The 20,875-nt window shown below is 58.2% G+C and overlaps 2 protein-coding genes and 1 long non-coding RNA gene across 6 annotated transcripts in view; 2 read left to right on the forward strand and 1 right to left on the reverse strand.

Moving 5' to 3' along the window:
* Positions 1-1,606: 1,606 nt before the first annotated feature.
* Positions 1,607-1,914, forward strand: LOC127529659 (uncharacterized). The gene is made up of 3 exons (XR_007936278.1): positions 1,607-1,731; positions 1,769-1,807; positions 1,838-1,914. It is a non-coding gene; the product is annotated as an uncharacterized LOC127529659 (long non-coding RNA).
* Positions 1,915-3,015: 1,101 nt separating this feature from the next.
* On the forward strand, positions 3,016-7,532 carry fgf18a (fibroblast growth factor 18a). Of its 2 annotated transcripts, none has more exons than XM_028813206.2 (5): positions 3,016-3,563; positions 4,100-4,139; positions 5,240-5,417; positions 5,732-5,838; positions 6,854-7,532. In XM_028813206.2, exons 1-5 carry the CDS (start codon positions 3,532-3,534, stop codon positions 7,121-7,123), a joined length of 627 nt encoding a protein of 208 aa, XP_028669039.1. In that variant the 5' UTR covers positions 3,016-3,531; the 3' UTR covers positions 7,124-7,532. The 2 variants fall into 2 exon arrangements, with proteins under 2 accessions (XP_028669039.1, XP_028669038.1); XM_028813205.2 differs by having other exon boundaries at positions 3,017-3,563; positions 5,237-5,417.
* Positions 7,533-19,777: 12,245 nt separating this feature from the next.
* Positions 19,778-20,875, reverse strand: part of LOC114660486 (F-box and WD repeat domain-containing 11-B) — a 30,872-nt gene continuing 29,774 nt past the window's right edge. For all 3 annotated transcript variants that reach the window (XM_028813209.2, XM_028813207.2, XM_028813211.2), the window contains one exon: positions 19,778-20,708. The gene's annotated coding sequence lies outside the window, so the exon portion shown is untranslated. The remainder of the gene's footprint in view (positions 20,709-20,875) is intronic.

Here is a 20,875-nt window from a genome sequence, read left to right on the forward strand (position 1 = left end):
GATAGATAGACAGATAGATAGATAGAGTGAAAGGCACAACAGATAGATAGATAGATAGATAGATAGATAGATAGATAGATAGATAGATAGATAGATAGATAGATAGATAGATAGAGTGAAAGGCATGATAGATAGATAGATAGATAGATAGATAGATAGATAGATAGATAGATAGATAGATAGATAGATAGATAGATAGATAGATGCTTTATTAATCCCCAAGGTGAATTTCACAGACTCCAGCAGCAGCATACTGATTTAAACGCAGTGCCAGGTGGCGAGTGCCAGGTGGCAAGTGCCAGGCGGGTATCACTGACCATATCTTAGCCTAGTGTGGGGGAGGAGTGATCTGACAGACACCATTAGTCTCCTTTCAAGGCGCTGTATACACTAAAGGAGTCGGCCTTCCGGGTGGCACTTTTTATATTTATCAGCCTCCTGGGCACACTGGCCACATGCCCTTCGGTCCTCCCTGTGTGGCCGTGCAGCTTCTGCAGGACACAAATGTCACCTGCACCTGAATGTCATTTGAGATGCCGGAGAGAATGAGGAGCTGTGGAACAAAATGTGACGACAGGAATGATGAGAAGAGGACACAAGGCCAGGACCGGGGTCCCAGGATGGACCTTGGCGAGGTGTGGCCCCCGTGTCGCACAGGGCCCTCCGCTTCCATCAGCCTGCTCTGATTGGAGCCTGAAGCAAGGCAGCGCAGTGGCATGTCGTGTCCAGTAGGTGGCAGCTAGAGCTCTCCGTTTAGTCTGAGGTGTAATTCTGTCACAGCAGCTGTGAGATGACAAAGCCTCAGCCTTACCAGGCGCAGTGGATACGGAGCTCAGCACGTGCCCAGATGTGGACCTGGATGGCCAGCGAGAGTGCCAGTGGACTCACTCGGATACCCCGTGTGGTCAGCAGTGGTCAAGTTTTGCTCCATTCTTCTTCTTCTTCTTCTCCTTCCTGCCTCTTCTCCCTTTGGCCATTTTCCATGCCCTTCTCATTACCAGTTATTTCGCCTCATACACAGTGCCAGTCTGTGTGGTCAGCTTGAACACTGGCACACGGGAAATGCTGAGTGGCAGCTGTGGCACAGCATGTGCTGGCTTAGCATGTCTGATATGCCACAGGGAAGCGGGTGGTGAGGAGGACAGTCCCACGGACTCACCTGGGATTGAACCCATGCCTCTGAAGTCCGGTGCCCAAGTTAAAAAGAGGTGCCCATCGTGTCCTCCTTCTCAACTGCAGATGCCATGTGAAGTGGTACACTCTCATAGAGCCCCCTCCCTCTTCACAGTTACAAAGGTATACCATGAGGTACAGACGAGGATTGGACTGGCAGCCTTGGCATTTAAAGTCCACTGCCGCTGGGGGTAGAAAGGGGGCTGAAATGGTTAGGCTGTGTAAGGCGACAGGCACCACGATAAGAAAAGGACACTGCAGGGACTGACGGGCACTTTACTCTCATGTGGGGACCTCGCGCCAGGTCCTCCTCAAAACTGAACTCTGGCAAACCTCCAAGACCGGCTGGTCGTCCACCCCAACTGCTGCGTCTTATTGGACAATTTTTACTGTCTTGAGTCCGCCAGTGCCTGGCAAAGAAGGGGAGGTCACACGTGGCACCAAACTGGCACATCACGTCAAGAATTACAACATAACCTCTGTGTGGAGGGGCACAGAAAGAACCAAGCCTGGACAGGGTGCCAGTCCAACTCAGGGTCCACAGAGCCCCAGTTTAGAGTCGCGTGTGTCCTTGAGAGGTGACAGGATGGCCCAGCCGTTCACGGGGCACCAACAAGGACCAGCAGGCAGCTGCGTGCCACCCTTGGGCGCAGGGACTGTGGAGTAAAGGGCGCCCCCTACCGCAAGCGTCCGTAAGTGACAGATTCGGACGCCGGACTCCAGCGATCTCACGTGGACGTTTGCTGTTAGGCGCGTTCACAGCTCGACTTTAACGGCCACTCCGGGCAAGTGGGAGACGCGGGCGCTGCGATGCCCGGCCGGTGCACATCCGCCTGGCCGCCTGCCGCGGTGCTCTGTTGATTTTGGATTTGTCCCCCCCGCCCGCCCGCCGCCGCCCTCCGCCCGCTCCCTCCCGTCTCCCGCGCTCGCTCGCTGGCTTTTTTTTTTTTTTTTTCATTTTTCTTTTTCTTCTTCTTTTTTTTTTTCCTCCTCAGCCCAAGAATGCTCCGAGAACAATTTGAAGGGAGTGGGAGCTGCGGCTTGCGCTTCCTGTGCCGGAGGAGGGGGCTGTCGGGCTGGCCGCTGTAAGGGCGCAGTGCCTGCGGAGCTCCGCTGACGTGCTGCACGGAGATCTGCACCGTGCGGGGAACAGCGCAACACCCCCGGGCATCTGCACGCCCTCGGGGTCGCCGACAAACTTGGACGACAGCACTTTGCCGCTCTAGCTTTAGGCGGACCGACACCTGCCCGCTGGCACAGTGACCTGCACCTTGCGACTGAGAAACTCGCGCCCAGTCTGGGGAGAGCCGCGCCGCTCGAGACTTGAGAGGCACCTGCTGATCGGACCGACGGGCTAAGACCTCGGCAACTGAAGAGCCAGCAGGAATCTTTTGTCCCTGGACGGAATCGGACAACTCCGGCCACAAGGACGATTTCGTGCGTCCTGCCCAGCCCGATCCTTCCCCGGCCGGGGTGACACGTGCACCCTGCGGAGAGCCCGTTCTCCCGTGCGGCACACTGCAGAAGCCTGCACTTGACGCACGCTGCGGCAGGGGGGCGCTGCACACGCATGTTTTTTCACCTCCGCCGTGCCTGTTGCTGAGACTGACTGACCGGAGCGCCCGTAGACGGCAGCTCGCCTCGAGAGCTCCACACGCAGCCGAGCGGGGTGACGGCAGATCGCAAGCAGCCTGATCCTTTTTTTTTTTTTTCCTTTTCTTTGTCCATCATTCACCCCCCCCACTCCGGCCCCCCCGCCTCGTTTCCTGGCTAAACTTGGGATTGGTTTGTTCTCCCTGCTTGTTTTCTCGTGGCACCTGCTGGCCGGAATCGGGCACCTCCTCTCCAGCGCACGGCGATCCAAGGCGTCTGCTGCGGGCGCTCCCTGGTGGGAAGAAGGCTGTCCAGCTGCGGGTGAGCTTATGTCCTCTGCCCTTGTCGGACAGATGACCGCCGTCGAGTGCACGGGACATATATGAAAGACGACGTCTCAGCAATGACCCCGAAGCAGCGCACTGAGCGACCCTAGGGAGCAATCCTTTCCAAGTGACCTTTCCTGCCGGCAGAGCCCCCGAGCATCACCCCCCCCCCCACCTCCGCTCCTCCTCCTGTGGCTGCTCCGGGGGAGAGGTCAGCGCGTGGAAGAGCCGGCAGGCATCAGCCGCTGCCCGGACTGGACCGGGCCGATGAGCTCTCGTTGGACACGGGACACGGGAACACTAGCCGGGAGGCTCGCCGCTGCACCCTGGACCAAAGTGCTTCAAAGTTATGTGAAAGTGCATCGGCTCGGCAGCACAACTCCAGCGAAGTGAAGTGGACCGGACCTGTGCTCGCGAGGCGCTTCGGATCGGCGCAGCTATGCGGTCATTCCTGGCTACGCTGACTTGGCTGTAAGAACTGGGCTTTCTTTTAAAGAGGCGAATCGGTGCGCCAACACAAACTGGGATGTGCCGAGACACGGGGTGGGGTGGGGGCTCGCATTTCCCGGTCGGGGTTCGGCCGCCGGACACCCGGAGGGGCGCGAGGGCGCGTGCGTGTGTGCGGCTGACAGATGGCGCAGTCGCCGCGCTTTTGAGCCCCGCGTCACCCCTCAGCTCTCCAGCGGTGCCGATTAAGAAATCCCAGGGCCGGTGCCAAAGGAAAATATGCGATAGGCTGGAGGAGCTGGCCGAGCCCACCGCCGAGTGATTTACACCTTTCAAGGGAGGACGGCTGTGTGTGCTGTTTTGTTTTGGGGGGGGGGGGGGGGTAGGGGGGTGTTGGCACGGGGGGGGGGGGTGAGGGGATGCCGTCGCCAGCTCTTTATTGCCGGGGACCGCGCGGGCCTCTGCTTTAAATCTGCGGGCTGACAGCTTGACACATGCCCACTCCTGTGGCACGCTGGCATGGCTCGCGTGTAACTTGCCTCTTTTGTTACCTTCCTCAGGTGCGTGCAGACCCTGCTGATGCTGTTTGCGCCACTCCAGGTAAGCAGCCACATCCTTAGCCCGCCTGGGGTCGAGGGCTGCAGGGAGGGTAGGAGCCCACCCTGGGTGGGATGCGAGGGGCTCCGTCCCCGGGAGAGCAGGAGCATCCCAGCCAGAAGTGGAAGCCTGGTCTCTGGGCCGTGAGGTGGCGCTGCCACCTGCTGGGTGACTGGAATTGGAACTGCGGTGGTGCCAAGTGTCCTGCTGCACGTCTCTGCTTGAACCCAGCGATGTGCTTGTGCTGTGCGTGCATGGCGGGCCGCATCAGGGCCTCTCTTGGCATGCAGGCCATTATCGATGTGCCCATGGCCAAGGTGATGAGGAGCTTCACCTGGCTGTGGGTCCAGTTCTCCACATTTTCGGCCATTTCGCCTTGAGCCCTGACTGGCCCATTGTCCCTGGCTTTAATTGGCACTCTCAGGTTTGATGGGACAGTATGAGGAGTGGCTGTGGGCACACTACTGCTGGGACAAGGACAGGTTGGCAAAGCATGCTGTCGTGTTCTGGGTGAGCCATCGCTGGCTGCATGGTTTTGGTCTTCTATTGACAATTCTGAGGTGGGCTACTTGCCTGTATTTTTGGATCAGGAGCGGGCATGGGCACTGGTAGGGTGCAGTCCAGGGCCTGAGCCTGCACAACGAGTGGATGGAGGGTTAGAGGTAGGGTATGTGTGGTGGCATCAGGCATCATGGATGGTATGGCACACAAGGACAATCCCCAGTCAGTGCTCTGTGACTGAGGGGAGAAACTCCTGGGTATGCCTGGCACAGCTGCCGGGCCCTTGCAGTAGGCCACGTGTGATCAGGATGGACTGATCACAGCTCGCCTGGCAGTGCCAGATTGCTGGTGCTCAACAAGGGTCAGTGCTCTGCTTGCTGGGTAGTGGGATGACGTGGAGTTTGAGCATGGCCTGGCACAAAATGATCAGGGGTCAACTGCCAAGCCAAGACATATAGGCACGGGCACCTCCCAAAGATGGGCCGCAGGGCACACTGAGCCTCCGGTTGGCCTAGTGCCGAGGCCTAATCTCCTCCTGCCCGCTCTCGCCACCCGCTGCTCTGCCACTGACCCGGGCGTCTCGTCTTCTCTCGTTGCAGCAGATCTTTGCAGAGGAGAGTGTGGACTTCCGAATTCACGTGGAGAACCAGACCCGGGCGCGGGACGACATGAGCAGGAAGCAGCTGCGCGTCTACCAGCTGTACAGCCGCACCAGCGGGAAGCACGTGCAGGTGCTGGGCAGGCGGATCAGCGCCCGCGGCGAGGACGGCGATAAATATGGTAAGTCAGTTGGCGGCTGGTGTGAGCAGCGCCCTGCCCCCACCTCGGAGGGAGAGAGCCGATCGATGGGCGCCATTGATTTCTGTGCGCTCGCCTCTGGGCTGAGGGTGTGGCCGAGCGTATTGATCACGCCACGCTTGACCTCTGGTGACTCGGCCCGCGCTGCCCGTGCCCAGATGCCGTGTGGGACTCCTGGGTGCTCATCTGGATGGGGGTGGCTTGATTCGTGCCCCCCCCTGGTCACCCGGTGGTCAGCATGCCCGTCTTGTGCCCCCTAATCTCGCTCTCTCTCCCCCCCCTTCTCTCTTCACAAGCCCAGCTCGTTGTGGAAACGGACACTTTTGGGAGTCAAGTGCGAATCAAGGGCAAGGAGACCGAATTCTACCTGTGTATGAACCGGAGGGGCAAGCTGGTGGGCAAGGTAAGGGCACCAGTCACTGGGACAGAGCCACAGAGAGCGGGCATTGCAAAAGAGTGGGCACCATGAGGCACGGTTGGAGTAGGAAGAGCTTGGGCACCGCAAACCATAGTGGAGTCCTCAAAGACTGGGCACCGTGCAGCATGGTACAGAGGGGGACCAACGGATACGGGCAGACTGTGCAGCAGGAGACGTGAAGGAGGAGGCAGAGCCTGGGCAGCACTGATAAGGTGGCAGGCGATGGGCACCATAAGCAAGTTGATATATTGATTGGTGAGACTTAGATGGGCTTGTGCCAGAGAAGTGGCGATATGCCAGTCAGGGATCAAGTGAAGTGTGGTGAGGGCAAAGGTCAGGGCAGGCGCTGCAGATTTTGACGGACAGCTTCGACTGTTGCATTGGCACAGTGGCGCAGTGTGCAGAAAAGAGTAAAGTCGTCGGGTTCTGTGCCGAATGAAGAAACCTCAGCATTGCGTTTCATGCCAGTCAGTTCCTCATCGTCAGGGTGCCACCAGGTACCATGTGACTGGTCATGCAAAGCATAAGTCAGGTGAAAACTGATGCCACGCACCAGTGGGCCTGGGCAAGGTGCTTTCAGGTCGCCAGCATGAGAGGCCTGGGCAGCAGGTTACCCGGTTGCGACTCTGTGGGGCCGACGGGCACCTAAATGTGAGCAGAGCAGCTCCCCGCTGCGGGCACGGGGGCCCGTCGACTGCTTAAATGTCAGCAGATGGTGGTCCCGAATGACAAGCGGGCTAAGTGTGAATGCTGAGCACCTACAGTAAGTTTAAGAACAACACCCCCCACCCCCCCCCGGCCGCGGGCATCGTGCCCTGTCTTGTACAGTGTGTACCCAGCTCTGAGTGTGGCCTAGACGTTGGCATCCAGACAAGCTGTTATTGGCAGGACACACAAGCCGAGAGGAGGGAGGGTGGTCTTTGGGTGATATGGCACCCGTCACGTGCCCGCTAAGGTGGCAGCGACGGGGATGCTGACCTGCTGTGTCTTCTCTCCGCAGCTCAATGACAAAAGCAAGGAGTGCGTCTTTGTGGAGAAGCTCCTGGAGAACAACTACACGGCACTCATCTCGGCCAAGTACTCGGGCTGGTACGTGGGCTTCACCAAGAAGGGGCGCCCGCGCAAAGGCCCGCGGACGCAGGAGAACCAGCAGGACGTGCACTTCATGAAACGCTACCCCAAGGGCGTGCCCCCCGACCCCCAGAGACCTTTCCGCTACACCACCGTCAACAAGCGGACTAAGCGCATTCGGCCCACCAGCCCCAGGTAGGGGGGCGCCCCGTGGTCACACCTGTACTGATACGCACGCCAGCGCCCCTGGCGGACCGCTCCCAAGGCGCGGCTGGGCACCGAGGACGGAACATTTGGACAACGGCGCCCCCGGGAGGACGCCGGACCGGACAGTCGAGACTTGGGTTGGTTGGTTTGTTTCTTTGTTTTCCTTCGTTCCTGACAGACGGGGTCCGAGGTGGGCGACCCCCGAGCAAAGCCGACAGGAAAGCTGCTACACGAGATGCCAGCGGGCCCGGGAGGGCCGGACACCTTGGCACGTACAAGGCAACTATTTATTTCTTCCTTCTCTGTGTATTGCAGACCCTTCACTTATTACTGCCTCATTAATAATAAAAAGTCCAAAACACCAACCTGAAGGGGCTGCTGGGAACGCATTGAAGCAATCAGGGCCGCCCGCTTGACGACGGTTGCTAGGCGAACGGCGGGCTCCGATTTCACAAGACTTCCTGCGGCGCCTCGTTTTAGAGGCTGGGCGCGGACCCCGGGGTCACTCCGACCAGTCAGAGGAGTCGACTAGGGGGTCCGAGAAGTCGGGTAGGGGGACTGAAAGGAAAGTTGGTGTAAGAGACAGAGCTGGGGGTCCGAGAAGGGAAGGTGTGGAGACCACAAAGCCAAGAAGCGGCTGCAGCAGAACGGGGGGTCCGACCGCCAAGAATGGGGGGACCTGGAGATCGAGGAGTCGGGTAGCAGCGGGTGGGTCAGGGACAGAAACCCACGGGGGGCCTGCAAGGAAGAGAGAGCTGGAGGAGAGAAGGAGGGTCTCGGCCGTGGAAACGGGCGAGGGGAGTCACATGAGCCCCGACGGGACGCAGCGGGGGGCACAGGAACACCGCAGGGTCTCGCCTAGCCGCGCGCCTTTCTGGGAACGCGGCGCCGTCTTCAAAGGGAATCTGACAGGCAAGACGAGGCCCCTAAAACGGCATCTGCCCGCGAGGCCCACCGCCGGCCGTCACGCGACACATGCGCTGCAGCTGCCTTGGCGGGCGGCGCGGCCAGTGGCCTTGTGAGCCGAGACCACCTGCACGCTGCAGCGTCACACCGGCCCCGTCCCGTTTGTGGTGCCACCTCGGACGGCGAGATCCCACTCTCGGCCCCCCACGCATGTGACAGGCGCGTTGGGGGGGCCATCGGCATTCATGCTGTCATCTCTCAGTAATGAGGCGGGCACATCGGGAACATCTGAAACTCCTTAGGAGCTTCTCTGAGAACGCAGCTGTTTCAAGTCGGCCTGGCACTCGCTCACGGAGAAATTAACACCAGGAGGCAGAGAAGAAGATGACGAAGACGAAGAGCAGAGGCGAGTGCCAAATCAAAAGCAGAGGCCGTCCTCGCATGGCGGGCACACGCTGGGCACACACACACACACTCAATCCAGGCACGCAAGTGTAGAGAGTAAGTGACACAGGGTGGGCATGGGCAGGGAGTGCTCTTTAGGTGCCCGCTCCAGTCACAGAAGTGGTGGTGTAATGCACTCGGCTTGGGCAACAAGTGCCCGGCGCCCTGACAAGTTTTCGCTGGCAGTGGCAGAGAGCTGGGGGCCGGAAGGGTGGCAGACATGTCACCGACATGTCCAGTGGATGGACAATCTGGCAGGATATGTCCACTCTAAATGAGAGAGCCACAGTAGGCACTGCCCGGTCCACAGCAGATGTGCCCACTGACCCAAGCCTGGTTTACAGAGGAGACTGGCCACAATGTTTGGACACCTGTGCCAGTTTTAGGATTTGTCACCAATCAGCCACCTCCTTTCTTCACCTTTCTTGCCTCAAAACCCAAAGGCTGAGCCCATCCTGGTGGGCACCAAGTGGCAGAAAGTCGAGGAAGGACTCCAAAGGGGAGCAAAAACTGGGCATCCGCTAGGCACTAAATCGGTCATCTGACTGCACTTGTGAGCAGACAAGCCCCTCACCCCAGGGTGTTGGATGGGCACTGCAGCCAGAGTTCAAGGTGGCAGCTTCCACCGGTTCAGCCCAAGATCACTCAGAGGGGGCTGGTTCTCCAGACTGGGTGATGCCAAGTTGGCCCTGGGCCCAGAAAAGCTGTCAACAGTGGAGGGGGGCATCTCCAGCTCCTGGTCACGTCTCCTAAATTGTCCCTCCCCCATGTGGCTGGTGGGCCACTCTGAACTGCCACTTCAGCCCTTCTCACGAGAGGCAGTTGGCACGATGTACACTTCACGCCACACAGCAGGAGCTCCGAGGGGCTTTGTTCGTGGCATCCGAGCGTGGACACTGGTCAGGCAACAGACATGTCAAGTAGCAGTGCCAGGATGAATAGAGGGGGAGGAGGGACACAAGAGACCTGGGCAGATCCTGACATGTGCCACCCTAATCAGATGGCCATCCACCACTCAAGGCAGCACCCAGGAACTTAAAGGACGTCCGCCCACCAACCCAAATACCCCCCCCCCCCCCCGAGGTTGGCAGTATTCACCAGGCTGTCACTTCGTCCCACTCTAGCGGTGGTCACCTTGAGGGTTCTGCACTGAGCTCTGATGAGCCAAACATCCCACTGACAACACCCAGGTGCCCCCCATTACCTCGCCAACTGTCCACCCCGACGTCTCCTTCCTGAATTTGAAGCCTCCTCTTGTATTTCTGGTCCCACCGGTCAGTCTGCCACTCCAGCTGCCCATCTGCTGAAGCTGCTTGGTGCCCCTTCCGGCCAGTCGAACAGGTGCCAGTCCATTGCAGGGCACTCACACTGGCCCGCCATTTATGATGGTCTCTCAAAATGGAAGTATCTCGTCATCCATTAAGTGGGTGGTCACCGTGCTCACTTGACCCTGACACGACTGCATCTGTGGTGGTGGCCGCTTGACCGTCAGGGTGGCTCTAGCATGGGACACGGGGGACAGCTGGACCCTTCACTGACCACCCACTCTGTGTCCCATGGAGGCCATCGTCTACAGCAGAGTGGGGGTGGCATGCAGAGGACAAGGACATCAGCTGTGTGACAGAAGGGCACCTGACTGCGTACCTGGGTGTTGTTAATGAAGTAAAAGGAGATGGTGCCAGGGGGCAAAAACAATAAAAAGGCTCAACTGACTGGCACACCAGGGGGCAAAAACTGCAGGAAGGGGCAATAAAAAGGGTCCAGCCAAGAGGGGCACGTGAAAGGTGCTAGACAGGATGGGCAGATGTGAAGGGCACCAGACGGTTACCCAGACAGGGAAGGCGCTATATGCCTGCCACACAGGTGGACTGATGTGGGGGGGGGGGCATCAGCTCTGTGAACACAAATGACCACCCAATCATTGGCAAGTGTGCCTGAAGCCATGGTCTAATGGGCGCTTCATTTTTGCCACCTGGTACCCACATTCAGGCCAGTGCCTTTCAGCCTCACCAGCCGAGTGCCACCAGTTCTTCTCGTGTCTTTTCTCAGAAGTTAACTGGCAGCGCTCGACTCGCTCAAAAGCAAACGCCTGTCCGGGGTGTTTGTGCCGGCCTGCGCCCCCCACCCGCGCGGGCAGCGGCTCGTTTCATGTGGCAGTCCATATGCCCAACACATGAGGGGTCCCGTAGGAGTGGGGTCCGTGCCAGCTCACATTTCTGAGAGTTTTCATGGGATCGCCGAGTCCCATTCATCTGGCTGTCAACCCGGCCTTGGCGCCACGCCACTCCTGGCAGCAGATGAAAACGCCACGGCTTGAAACGTTTCATCTTCTACCCTGATGGGCCTGACGAGGGCCGGGTGACAGAGGACAGATGCGCCGGGGCATCGCTGGAGACGGCACCCAAAAGAGTGGCCAGAGGGCCCTCTGCCCGGGCGTGCCCAATGAGCGATTGTCTCACCATACATCGGTGGAGGGATGGCACAGACACGGAAGGACACTGGAAGGGACCCAAATGTGATCCGGACCTGCCTGCTTGTGTGACACTGTGTGCTGTGGCAGGCGCTGACCCCGAGTGGGCGAAGAAGCCGAGGGAGTCAGCAAAGAGGGCACCGGGGTGAGGCCAGGAAGGACGTGTGTGTGTGTGTGTGTGTGTACAGGAGAGTGGGCACAACGAGGACAGCGCGTGGGCTCTCAGGTGACACTCCCGCATGCCTACACGCGACCTGCACACCCTCCTTCAGCCCGCGGGCACGTTCACACAGAAAATGGCGAGTGCGCGGCAGGTGGCCCCCATCTGACCCAGCGTGCACTCCGGGTGGGCGGCCGAGTCCGACAAAGGTAGTTTTGCCCCGGGGGGCAGCATCGGGGGTCTCGGTGCCGTCGGCTTCTCGTGCCACAACAGTTCTGCGCTCCCAGGCTTTCCGTGTTTGCCGACAGCTGTTTGTTAAGAAGAACCAATTAGGCAACATCTGCCGAGCAAAAGCCAGCTGTTGGCACGCGGCGCTGACGGGATCAGGCGGCGCTTTGTACATCCAGCGGGCTCAGCAGAGGTTCAGAGAGTTGGGGGGGGGGAGGCGAGCCCACCGGTGTCCCCGTCCACGACTCGCCTCCGCGAGGCCACTTCTTGGGGTCCCCTCCTGCCGGCGGCGCGCTGCGCGGCCCCGCTAATCCGATCCAGACGCCGCTGAATCCATGGAAAAAACCTAACAAGTGCACTGGGCTCGACTCAGCCGGCTGGCTTTGTTTATTCAGACTCAGGCTGGGCCTTTTGTTGTGGCGAAGACCCCCGTTTATGAGCTTGGAAAGAAGCGCGCGGCGTTCCGAATCCAAGAGCGCCCATTGGCTGGAAAAAGGCCTTCAGTTCAAAGCACGTCTGACGGCTTGGCACGAGGGTTTAGGGAGGGGAGAGCCTGGCCGAGAGGGACCCCACCACCCGGGACCCCCTCTTTACGTGAATGCGGCTCGGAGTAAATGGAGGTGGGGGGAATGGGCGTGGGATCCGAGTTCCCACGACAACAAGTGCCGTCGAGACGTGGGACTTTCACACACGTGAGCCCGCCATGCCAGTGCACGGAAGACCCCCCCCAGTGAGCATTGGGGGCACCACGAGCTCAAAGTGTTGGACATGAATTTACCCCACTCACTTTTGGGATGCCCACTGACAGCCAGGGCGGGTGCCACAGCACTGTGGCATTTGGTTGGCCGCCTGCAGTCCTGCCCTCCCAATCACATGGCTCCCATGATCTCTTGTGATTGGTGCCCAGTGAATGACTGACCTCTTGTCCCTTCCAAGCCACACAGCGAGGGGATGGCTTAGACCCCTCAGTCAGTTCGGCTCTCGGGTTTAAAGGCTGGCATGACCGAACTGAAGAGCGCCATGAACAAACACAAGACTGAGCAAAGGGCACCCACCTGAGGGCAGGTAGGGCACGCAAGTGCCAGAACGAGGGGTGTGGCAGCCGGGGGCAGACCTGTGGTCTGAAGTTGGAATGAGACCACCATGGAGATGACACCGCATAGATGTGATGACGTACAGCGGGCACCTGGCATAAAGGGAAGGGCTTGGCACAGGTCAAGGGGCCTTTAGTGGATATAGCGCCTTTCACAATGCAACTGGACGAGCGAAGAGCTAAAACGACCCATGCCCGGGTTCAAGCCTTTGTGAGTGGCACCTAGATCAACAGCCCACCCTTCACTGAGTAGAGCCTTTCAGACACAAATAACATGGAAACGAGCCAACACTTCATCAGTCAGCCTCTATAGCGCCTTTCACACTAAATGACGCGACGGAGGGCACACAGCCCCTGCATGGTGACAGTTAGCGGGGGGGGGTGCTGGTACTGCTTGCCAAGTGTGAAAAATGCTCGATGGCACCTGCCCACCCCCCAATCTGAGCTCCAGGGTGGCACAAGCCGTGTGCCTAGGAAGGAGTTTCAAACACTGAGCCACCAACAGGGTGGCACCATCACAGCACAGCAGGGAGGGGCTTGCCAAGAGGGCACACACAAGGCAGAAGACCCCAGCTGGCCATTGGTACTTTGGCATGTCACTGTGAGCAGCTGGTGGCCATGACATGCTCACGTACTGCCCTCACCGAGATGGGCAGCAGGGCTGGAGTTGGACAGACCGTCACACAAATGCCACATGAAGGCCCATCAGCCATGTTGTGGTACCCACCCTCCAGTAATTTTCCTTCGTGATGACTGCTGGCAGGTGGCACTCCTGTAATCTTTTATTCCCAAACGTCCAAAGGCACACACTAGTATGCCCATCACCCCCCCCCCCCCCCCCAGTAACTCTGGAGCACTGCTGGGCATTGACACGGGCACCACCCATGAGGCAAGTCTGACATTCCATGGACGCTGCTACGGTGGTGTCACTTTCCTGCTCCAGATGCCAAGCTGTGCTCTCCTGACTGACTGCTGATGCACTGAAGGAGTGAGTGAGTGGCAGGGGCTCAAAAACCAAATGGCACCTGGACAATATAGCGCCTTTCATCCACATTCAGTTTTGGCACAGCACCCCCCCCTTGAGGTCGCACCATTCACCCATCTCTCACTTGTATCCATCATTCGCCCTCCCTCCTAGGACAGTACCCAGGGGTGGTGCCACCCCAGGTCAGTGAGCCCAAAGCTCTGGCTGCAGTCCTCCATCATCATCTAGGTGGCAGGGGCTGGTGAGTGCTCATGTTGAAAGGCGCTATCCAGCGGCAAGTGCGGTTGAGGGCATAGCCATGGCATCAGTACACCTGGATGAGGACCCCCAGAGGTGAAGGTGCCCTGGACGCTGCCCACCATCAAACACTCGGTTATTAATTGAAAAGTCTGTGGCATTAGACAGCGCCGTTACATAGCGTAATTAAAATGTAGTTTTGTGGCAAGGTTGGCATGGCAACGGGCCTCCGAGAGGCGGCCCCCGAGCAGCTGGATCCTTTTAGGCACATTCCTTTGCCAGGCTGTTCTCCAGATGATTGGCAGTTTGTTTTGTCACCTCATCTGGCCATGAGCACCGCTGCACATGTCAACTGGGGCGGGCAGGCAGGCAGGCGGGCACAGAGATCCGCTTTCAAAGCACGTCGAGCGCCGCGTATAGCGCCTTTCACAGACCACAGCCAACGGGCTGTCCCACTGGGCTGGCACTGCCCACAGGTCCTGCCCCTCCCCCCCAAATAATGCCAGATGGACTGCTGCTGACCCCGTTCTGGCAGGGCAAAGGTCAACCAGTCCTTCACTTCCTGCCACTAGTGCTAGCCCAAGGCTGCAAGGTGCCACCATCGGCCTCTTGACACAGCAAGACGCTGCCCACCAGGCTTCAGCTCTCCATCAACGTCCACTGCTTAGCTGAGGCCTTTGCAGGCACTGCCGCCTGGCATTAACACGCAGGAGGGTCTGCTAAGCTAGATGGCCAGGTCACCATGGCAGAGAGGTGGCCAGTGGGCAACACCATCAAGGCTACAGCCAGAGAATTGTGGTGGCACCACAGCACCTTATCTTGAACCAGACCCCCAAGGAGCCCCGCAATGTGCCCAAGGACGGCCGTAGAGAAGCCAAATTGACAGAGGGCACCGCCCCACAAGCTGTGCCAGTCTGGCCGAGAGCGGCGTGTGGGTCCAGCGGAGGTAATCCGAGTTAAGAGCCTGCCATGTTGTGCGGATCGGCCCCCAATCCTCCAGGACTTAGTGCTGGGAAAACATGTGAGGCGCGCGGGACGTCCTGTGAGCGCCAATTTGTCTCATCTGGTTACACTTAGGAGGGCCTTAGGAGTGTTCTTAATAAAGGGGTCCTGACGTCAGCGGGTGCTGCTGTGGCACCCCCTATGGGACGGCTCCAGCACAGGTGAAAGAACAGAAATATGGGCAGGAGAGCCCAGTACCCACCTCCAGCTGTAAGGCGCTATATCATTTAACACATGGCAAACCACAGGGCACTTTGGGGGAGACATGGGACAGAGGCCACCACCCGCAACACACACACCTCTATATAGCGCCTTCTGCTGGGACCACCGGGGCTTCAGTGAAGATTTGACCACCATGCCCACTCCTGCCCAGGGGTGCCACCATAATTAAGTCAGGGACACACTGGCTTTGAAACCAGCTTCACCCTCACTAAGGGCACAAAATACAATCCACAGAAGTGGACTTCATGCCATCCTGGGAGTCAAACAGGTCAACAACAAAAGAAAGACTGAAGTGCCAGGCATCCCGCCCGAGGGGCAGAGACTTTGGGCCACATCACCCTGCCACAGCCCGGCTCACCAACCACAGGGGGCAAACACACTTGAAGAGGGCTCCCATAAATGAGGAAAAGCGAAGGTGACCAGGCCAGCTGCTAGTGGTGACAGTCTGGGCACAGGGATTCTTGGGGTGAGCAGCCTAGCAGGGCAAGTGACCGCGATGTGGTAATCCACGGCCACTCAGGGCATGAAGTAAAGGTGAGGACACAGGTGCCAGGCTGGGTACACAAGGTACCAATTCCAACTTCGCTCACACCTGTGGTGCCACCCCAATGGCATTTTTCCACAACTCCTTGGCCAGTGCCAGGGGTCAATTGGCAGGACAAAGCGAAAGTGGCCCCCTTCGCCGCTGTGTCAAAACCCCAAAACAAAAAGGAAACAGAGGCCACTTCTTCTGCAAATGACACACACAAAAGCAGAGATGGCATTGCCCCCGAGGCAAGTTACCCACAATGCCCTGGGTTGGATGCCCTCAATGCTGAATGCATGTGTGTGAAGGTGGGCAGTGAGGTCACCTGCCCACCACCAAGACAAGCACCAGGGTTCTGAGGTGGGCATGGGACGCTTCATGTCACTGAGCTCCAGTGGGCTGGCGGGCTGCCGGTCCTTGGCGTGACCCACTGGACACATCCACACCATCATAAATGTGCCCAAACGACCATGGGAAAAGCTGTGGCTGGTGACCGCTGTGGTGCCACCTTGCAAACAAAGGGCTCTCCTCACTAACCTCCAGCCCAGGCACAAGCAGTGCCAACTTCAGAGTATTTCTGGGATGCCAGCAAAAGGGTGCCCATACCCAGCAAATGCCTGGCAGCCACAATAACATAAGCCATCCATCTGATGGGATAAACCGGATGGAAAATCAGCATCACTGGTACCGACAACGCAGTAAGCCACGACCCCCACACTGTCAAGAGTGGCGGGCACTGCAGCCAAGGGCAACGCCAGAGATACACCCACACTTTACCAAGTACACTCAGACCCCTCAGCCCACCCTGCATTGCTCCGACGGTGGTACCGCGTGGCCCTTGGCAGAGGAGCAGCCGCCTACCAGCACCTGCTGAACCCAAAATAGGAGACATAATTCTGCCAGGGGCAGCAAGTGGAGGAGGAGGAAAAGGCTACAGCATGGCGATAGCCTGGTGGGCACAAGTAGAGATGGCTAATAAACAGGAAGACAGACCCCTGCGAAGCTGGCATCAAACATCCTTTGAAATGGGCAACCAGGAATCAGGCCAGACTTGGGTGAAAGATCCCAGAGGGTCAGCCCGGCTGGTACAGGCAGAAGGCCGTGAACCAAGGGTGCCAGGGTCCAGAAGGCACATGGCACTCATATCAGGGCCGTCAGGACTGCTGTGGACGTACAGCTTAGACAATGGGTGGCATAAAAAAATACCCCCAAACCAGCATGCCCCCATTGGAGGGCAAGTGCCCTGTCTAGTCTCAGGGGCTGATCGTCACATGCTGGATGTTGCCCAGTTACTTTGGGCCTGTGGCACAGACCCAGCCTGGTGGCATGTGTGCCAAGGTCAGCACTTGGCCTACCTTCTCTCCAAAGGGGTCCTCACAAAGCCACACGGCTGTGTCGCGCCCTGCACTTGTCTGTGCCCGTCGACAGCTCCTCGCATGGCACTCCTCCAGCCCTAATTCACTTCAGATGCGCTGAATCGCCGTGTTTTTCGCTAAGTGCTCCTGACAGCAGCGTGGCACGCAGCGCGGTCTCGTCGGGCTTCACGTGGATGCAAGTCTGGCAGCTGTGAGGCAAAGCAAACACACTGATTGGTGCCAGTCAGCCGTGGAGGGCCAGGGCCTGGCAGCCACTGAAATCCATCACATCGAGGCACCTGCGGCAGCACGTGTGCCGAGGGGGCACCAGCCTTTATGATGACCCGAGGGCCCCCGGGCAGGTGCGGTCAGCAAGCGGGCGTCTCCCAGCGGCAGCCATCAGCGAGGGCGCCGCGCTTGGCAAACGTGCCGATCACAAGCAGTAATTAGCGGTTGTTGGTAAACCGTCTTGTCTGGGAGGAAATGTTCCATTGAGTGTGGCGAACCCCACAAGACGGACGCGGGCGGCCCCCACAGAATGGGAAGAGCGGCTGCAAGGCGGGCTGGGCTTGGACTGGCATCGGGGTCAAACGAGAGGCGAAGAAGACCTTCACACAAGTGCCAGGCCTGGCTTGGGCACAGCAATGAGCTGTGAAGAAAAAGGAGGAGGAAGCCACCGGGGGCGCCACAGAGGCAGCAACACTAGAAAATACACGGCAGGGAATCCTCCCACCATTGGCACTGCCCGAAAGGCGCTATACTAGACTAGGCAGTTGTAAAAGGACGATGCCGACTTTCGGGGGTCCAGATGACACAGCCCCGACACAAACAGACTGGTGTCTGCATGGTTCTGTACGACTCTGCTGCCCTCTAGTGCGACTGCAAGACACAGCAGGGCGACTGGCGCACCGCACCTGCTCCTCAGACGGCCAACGGAGGAAACGCTTGGGTCGAGGGCAGGCGCACAAGACCACCACGGGCACCGGCCAGCGAAACGCTCGGCGCCACAGACCAGACCTGCCACACCCCTATCCCAGAGCCCTGCTCCTCTCGCGCCAAGCTGGCCAAGGCCCGCGAGCCCCGGTGACGTCCCCCACATCGGACCGGCAGGTGGCAGCGCCGCTCACTCTTCACGCCGGGGTCCTCGGCTGCCAACACTGGCCTTGGCCTGACCTTCCTGGCCGAGACGAGCTCCTCGCTCAAAAACACGCACCACAACTTAACCGAAACGGCACAAATCTGACATTAATTAAAAGTTTTTTCATCCCAGGAGACATGATGAAATTTCCTGAAGCAAAACTGCAGGAAGAAAGTCAATAATCCCGCTCTCCTGTGCCGCCCTCCCACCTCTCGGCGTTTGAGTGGAAAAATAAATGACAGGCCGTTTTATCTGGAATTCCTGAGGTGCGAGGCTGGAGGCCCCAGTGTTTGTGCAGATGGAGGCGGGCGGGCGAGAGAGCGAGCGCACACACCCAAGGAAAGACTGCAGGAATGGCGGGCCTGGCACCTGCTCCGGTGCGGGGAGAGACCGCCAAGGGCTGTTTATATAGCACCTTGTCCATCTCCACCGCTCTGCCAGGGAGGTTGTGGACCACCTGAAAACCCCTGGCATTGTCGTCCCCCTTTTGAAAGGTGCCAGTCATTTAGGGGATGGTGAGGTCACGTAGGTCAAGTTTCCATGATCCTGTCCAAGAGGAGGCCAACAATGATCGAGTGGCAAAGGTCCCCTAAAAATGGACAAACAAGTCCTGTAACAGACAAAGTGTGGCACAGGCCATGGCTCTGCCACCTGCCTCCACAAAATGGCATTCTGGCAAGCAGCACAGAGCAGAGAGAGAAGATGAGGAATGTGCTCACCATGGAGGACATCGGGCAAACAGCGATGTAAGAAAAGGTGAACACTGACACTTTGTCACTGCAGCGAGGGACACACTCATTCATACAGCTGCCCCCCCCCCGGGGGGGTCCATCTCCGCTGACTGTCAGTTAAACTATCGGATGCCCAATTTGCTGCTTGGTCAGCTGGGTGGTCCAAGCACATGTAACGGTGGGCCCGGCCTGCTCACTTAAGTGCTCTCTAAACAACGTGGCACTCTCCTAGGGTTAGGGTTAAATGCCCGATTTGGACCAACACAGTTGGAGCAAGCGCCGATGACAACACCACGGCGGGCACCGACATCTAAAGGCATATCAAGGGCAGCATAGTTTGGGTCCAAGTGGGCCTGACTGAGCCGAGAGCCTGGCAAGGGGCACTGCAGTGCTCGCCCTTTGTTTATAGAGCTCCATGAGGGTCTCCAGTGGGCTTGAGGCCAGCCAGGGCAAGCCTGCAGAAAGAAGGATGTTTGTAACACGGAAAACTAAAATAAAGGCCACCAGAAGGGAAGCCACCACCCCAGTCCGGCGCCAAGACCCCAGCAGCAGACGGGCACTACAGTGACCCGCATAGTTCTGCTTTTCTTCCATCCAAAGTTTCAAGGGTGGATTTCAGCAAAGCCAAACGTCTCCTCAAGCACAGAGTTCAGCCCGGTGGGCACTCACTGGCATAAGCCAATGGCGTGACAGATGCCCGCTGGCTAGGGCACCAGGTATCCCCGCTAGCAGCTGCTCTGTCGAGTCCAAGCTGTGCAAAACAGCTGCTGCTGCAAAAAGTTTCCCTTGGACTCGAGCAAAGCCAGGAATTTGGGCTCGGATTAAGCAATGTGTATTTTTCCAGCAATCCTCCGGCGCGTGTGCCATGATGTGAAACGGCGATCCTCTAGGCCGGTATCGTGGAGGTGTAGCTCACATCGGGCGCTGCACCGACACAAAGTTAGACAAAACAGACGTCTGCGCCGCCTTTGGCCGTCGGGAGAGAGCGAAACTGAAGACGACGGGGGCTCCGCTCGCTCACCGGGCACAAAGTCAAGGGCGACGCCCGTTCGGCCCCCTTAACCCCTAGTACCTGGCGTGACGACGACGGCACCTCCTCTTCCTCGCGGGACCCTCCTCCTGCTGCTGCTTTGACAGCCCACCTGTAACACAGTCAAGTACTTTTATTCTTTTCAAATAATAACATTTAAAAAAGATTTCCATATACAACACCATTTTTTGACAAGACGTGTTTACAGCTAAACTGGGCCTGACATTACAGCTCATGTAAAACTACGAGATGAGACCACCGCCTCATTAGTACATTTAAAATAAAATAAAAAAACAAACAAAAAAAAAAAAAAAAAACAAAAGAGAGGACCCCCTTGACAAATCCAATTTTCTTCACAGATCATCCGACATGCACTCCTGAAGAAACCGTTTATAAAAAAAAAAAGTGCAAGGAGCGGAGGTCTCCGTCCGGGACCGGGATGGCGGGGCCTTGCAGCAGCAGCAGCAGCACGCGGTGCCCACTGGCGAGGCTCCTCCGGGCCCGACAGCCGCAAGGTCTTGCATATCTGAGGAGTCTCGAGGACTTAAAGCTCTGGAGATGTCACTTGAGGCCTGCGCGGCCCCCAAAACTGAAATGTTCAGACCTTGCTGCCCCGAGGAATTCTAAAGCTTGAAGAGGAGTGCACAGCACCACAATGGGCAAGCGGGTACCACCCTCCCCCCACGGCACGGCTCGGAGCCAGTCCTTCCAGGCCGGGTGCCAAGGGCATTCTGTCTATTCAACTGCCCATCCTGTGTTGAGGCTCTCAAGGTAGCACAACACAAAAAGCAAAGGCATGGAGGCGGGGTCAAGGGTCAAATGCCAGTCACTTCGGATCGTCGTTGTCTGGAGGCAGCAAAGGAAGAGTACATTGAAACGTTCGCAGCTCAATTCTCTTTGAAGAACAACACAAACAAGGTGGGGCCGGAAAAGGAGAACGTGTCCCGCATGTGCGTCTCCGCTCGCCCCCAAGTAAACCAACAAATGGACTTTTCCATTGGCAGAGAGGACACAAAGCTTCAGTGTCGCCGTCCGCAGAGATCCGACCCCCTGGAAGACAAAAGCCGCGGGTTAACATTGGCTGCTCAGATCACCCGTCCGGCGGCACAGCGGACCCCCCCATCCCCCCAACGATTAGGAAGTGCAAAGCGGACGTCCGCTACGTCTCGACACACCAATGGGCCCCAGCTTTCTCTGTACAAACCTCGTGTGACCCG

The sequence above is a fragment of the Erpetoichthys calabaricus genome, chromosome 11 (genome assembly GCF_900747795.2).
Source record: "Erpetoichthys calabaricus chromosome 11, fErpCal1.3, whole genome shotgun sequence".
Classification (NCBI taxonomy): domain Eukaryota; kingdom Metazoa; phylum Chordata; class Cladistia; order Polypteriformes; family Polypteridae; genus Erpetoichthys; species Erpetoichthys calabaricus.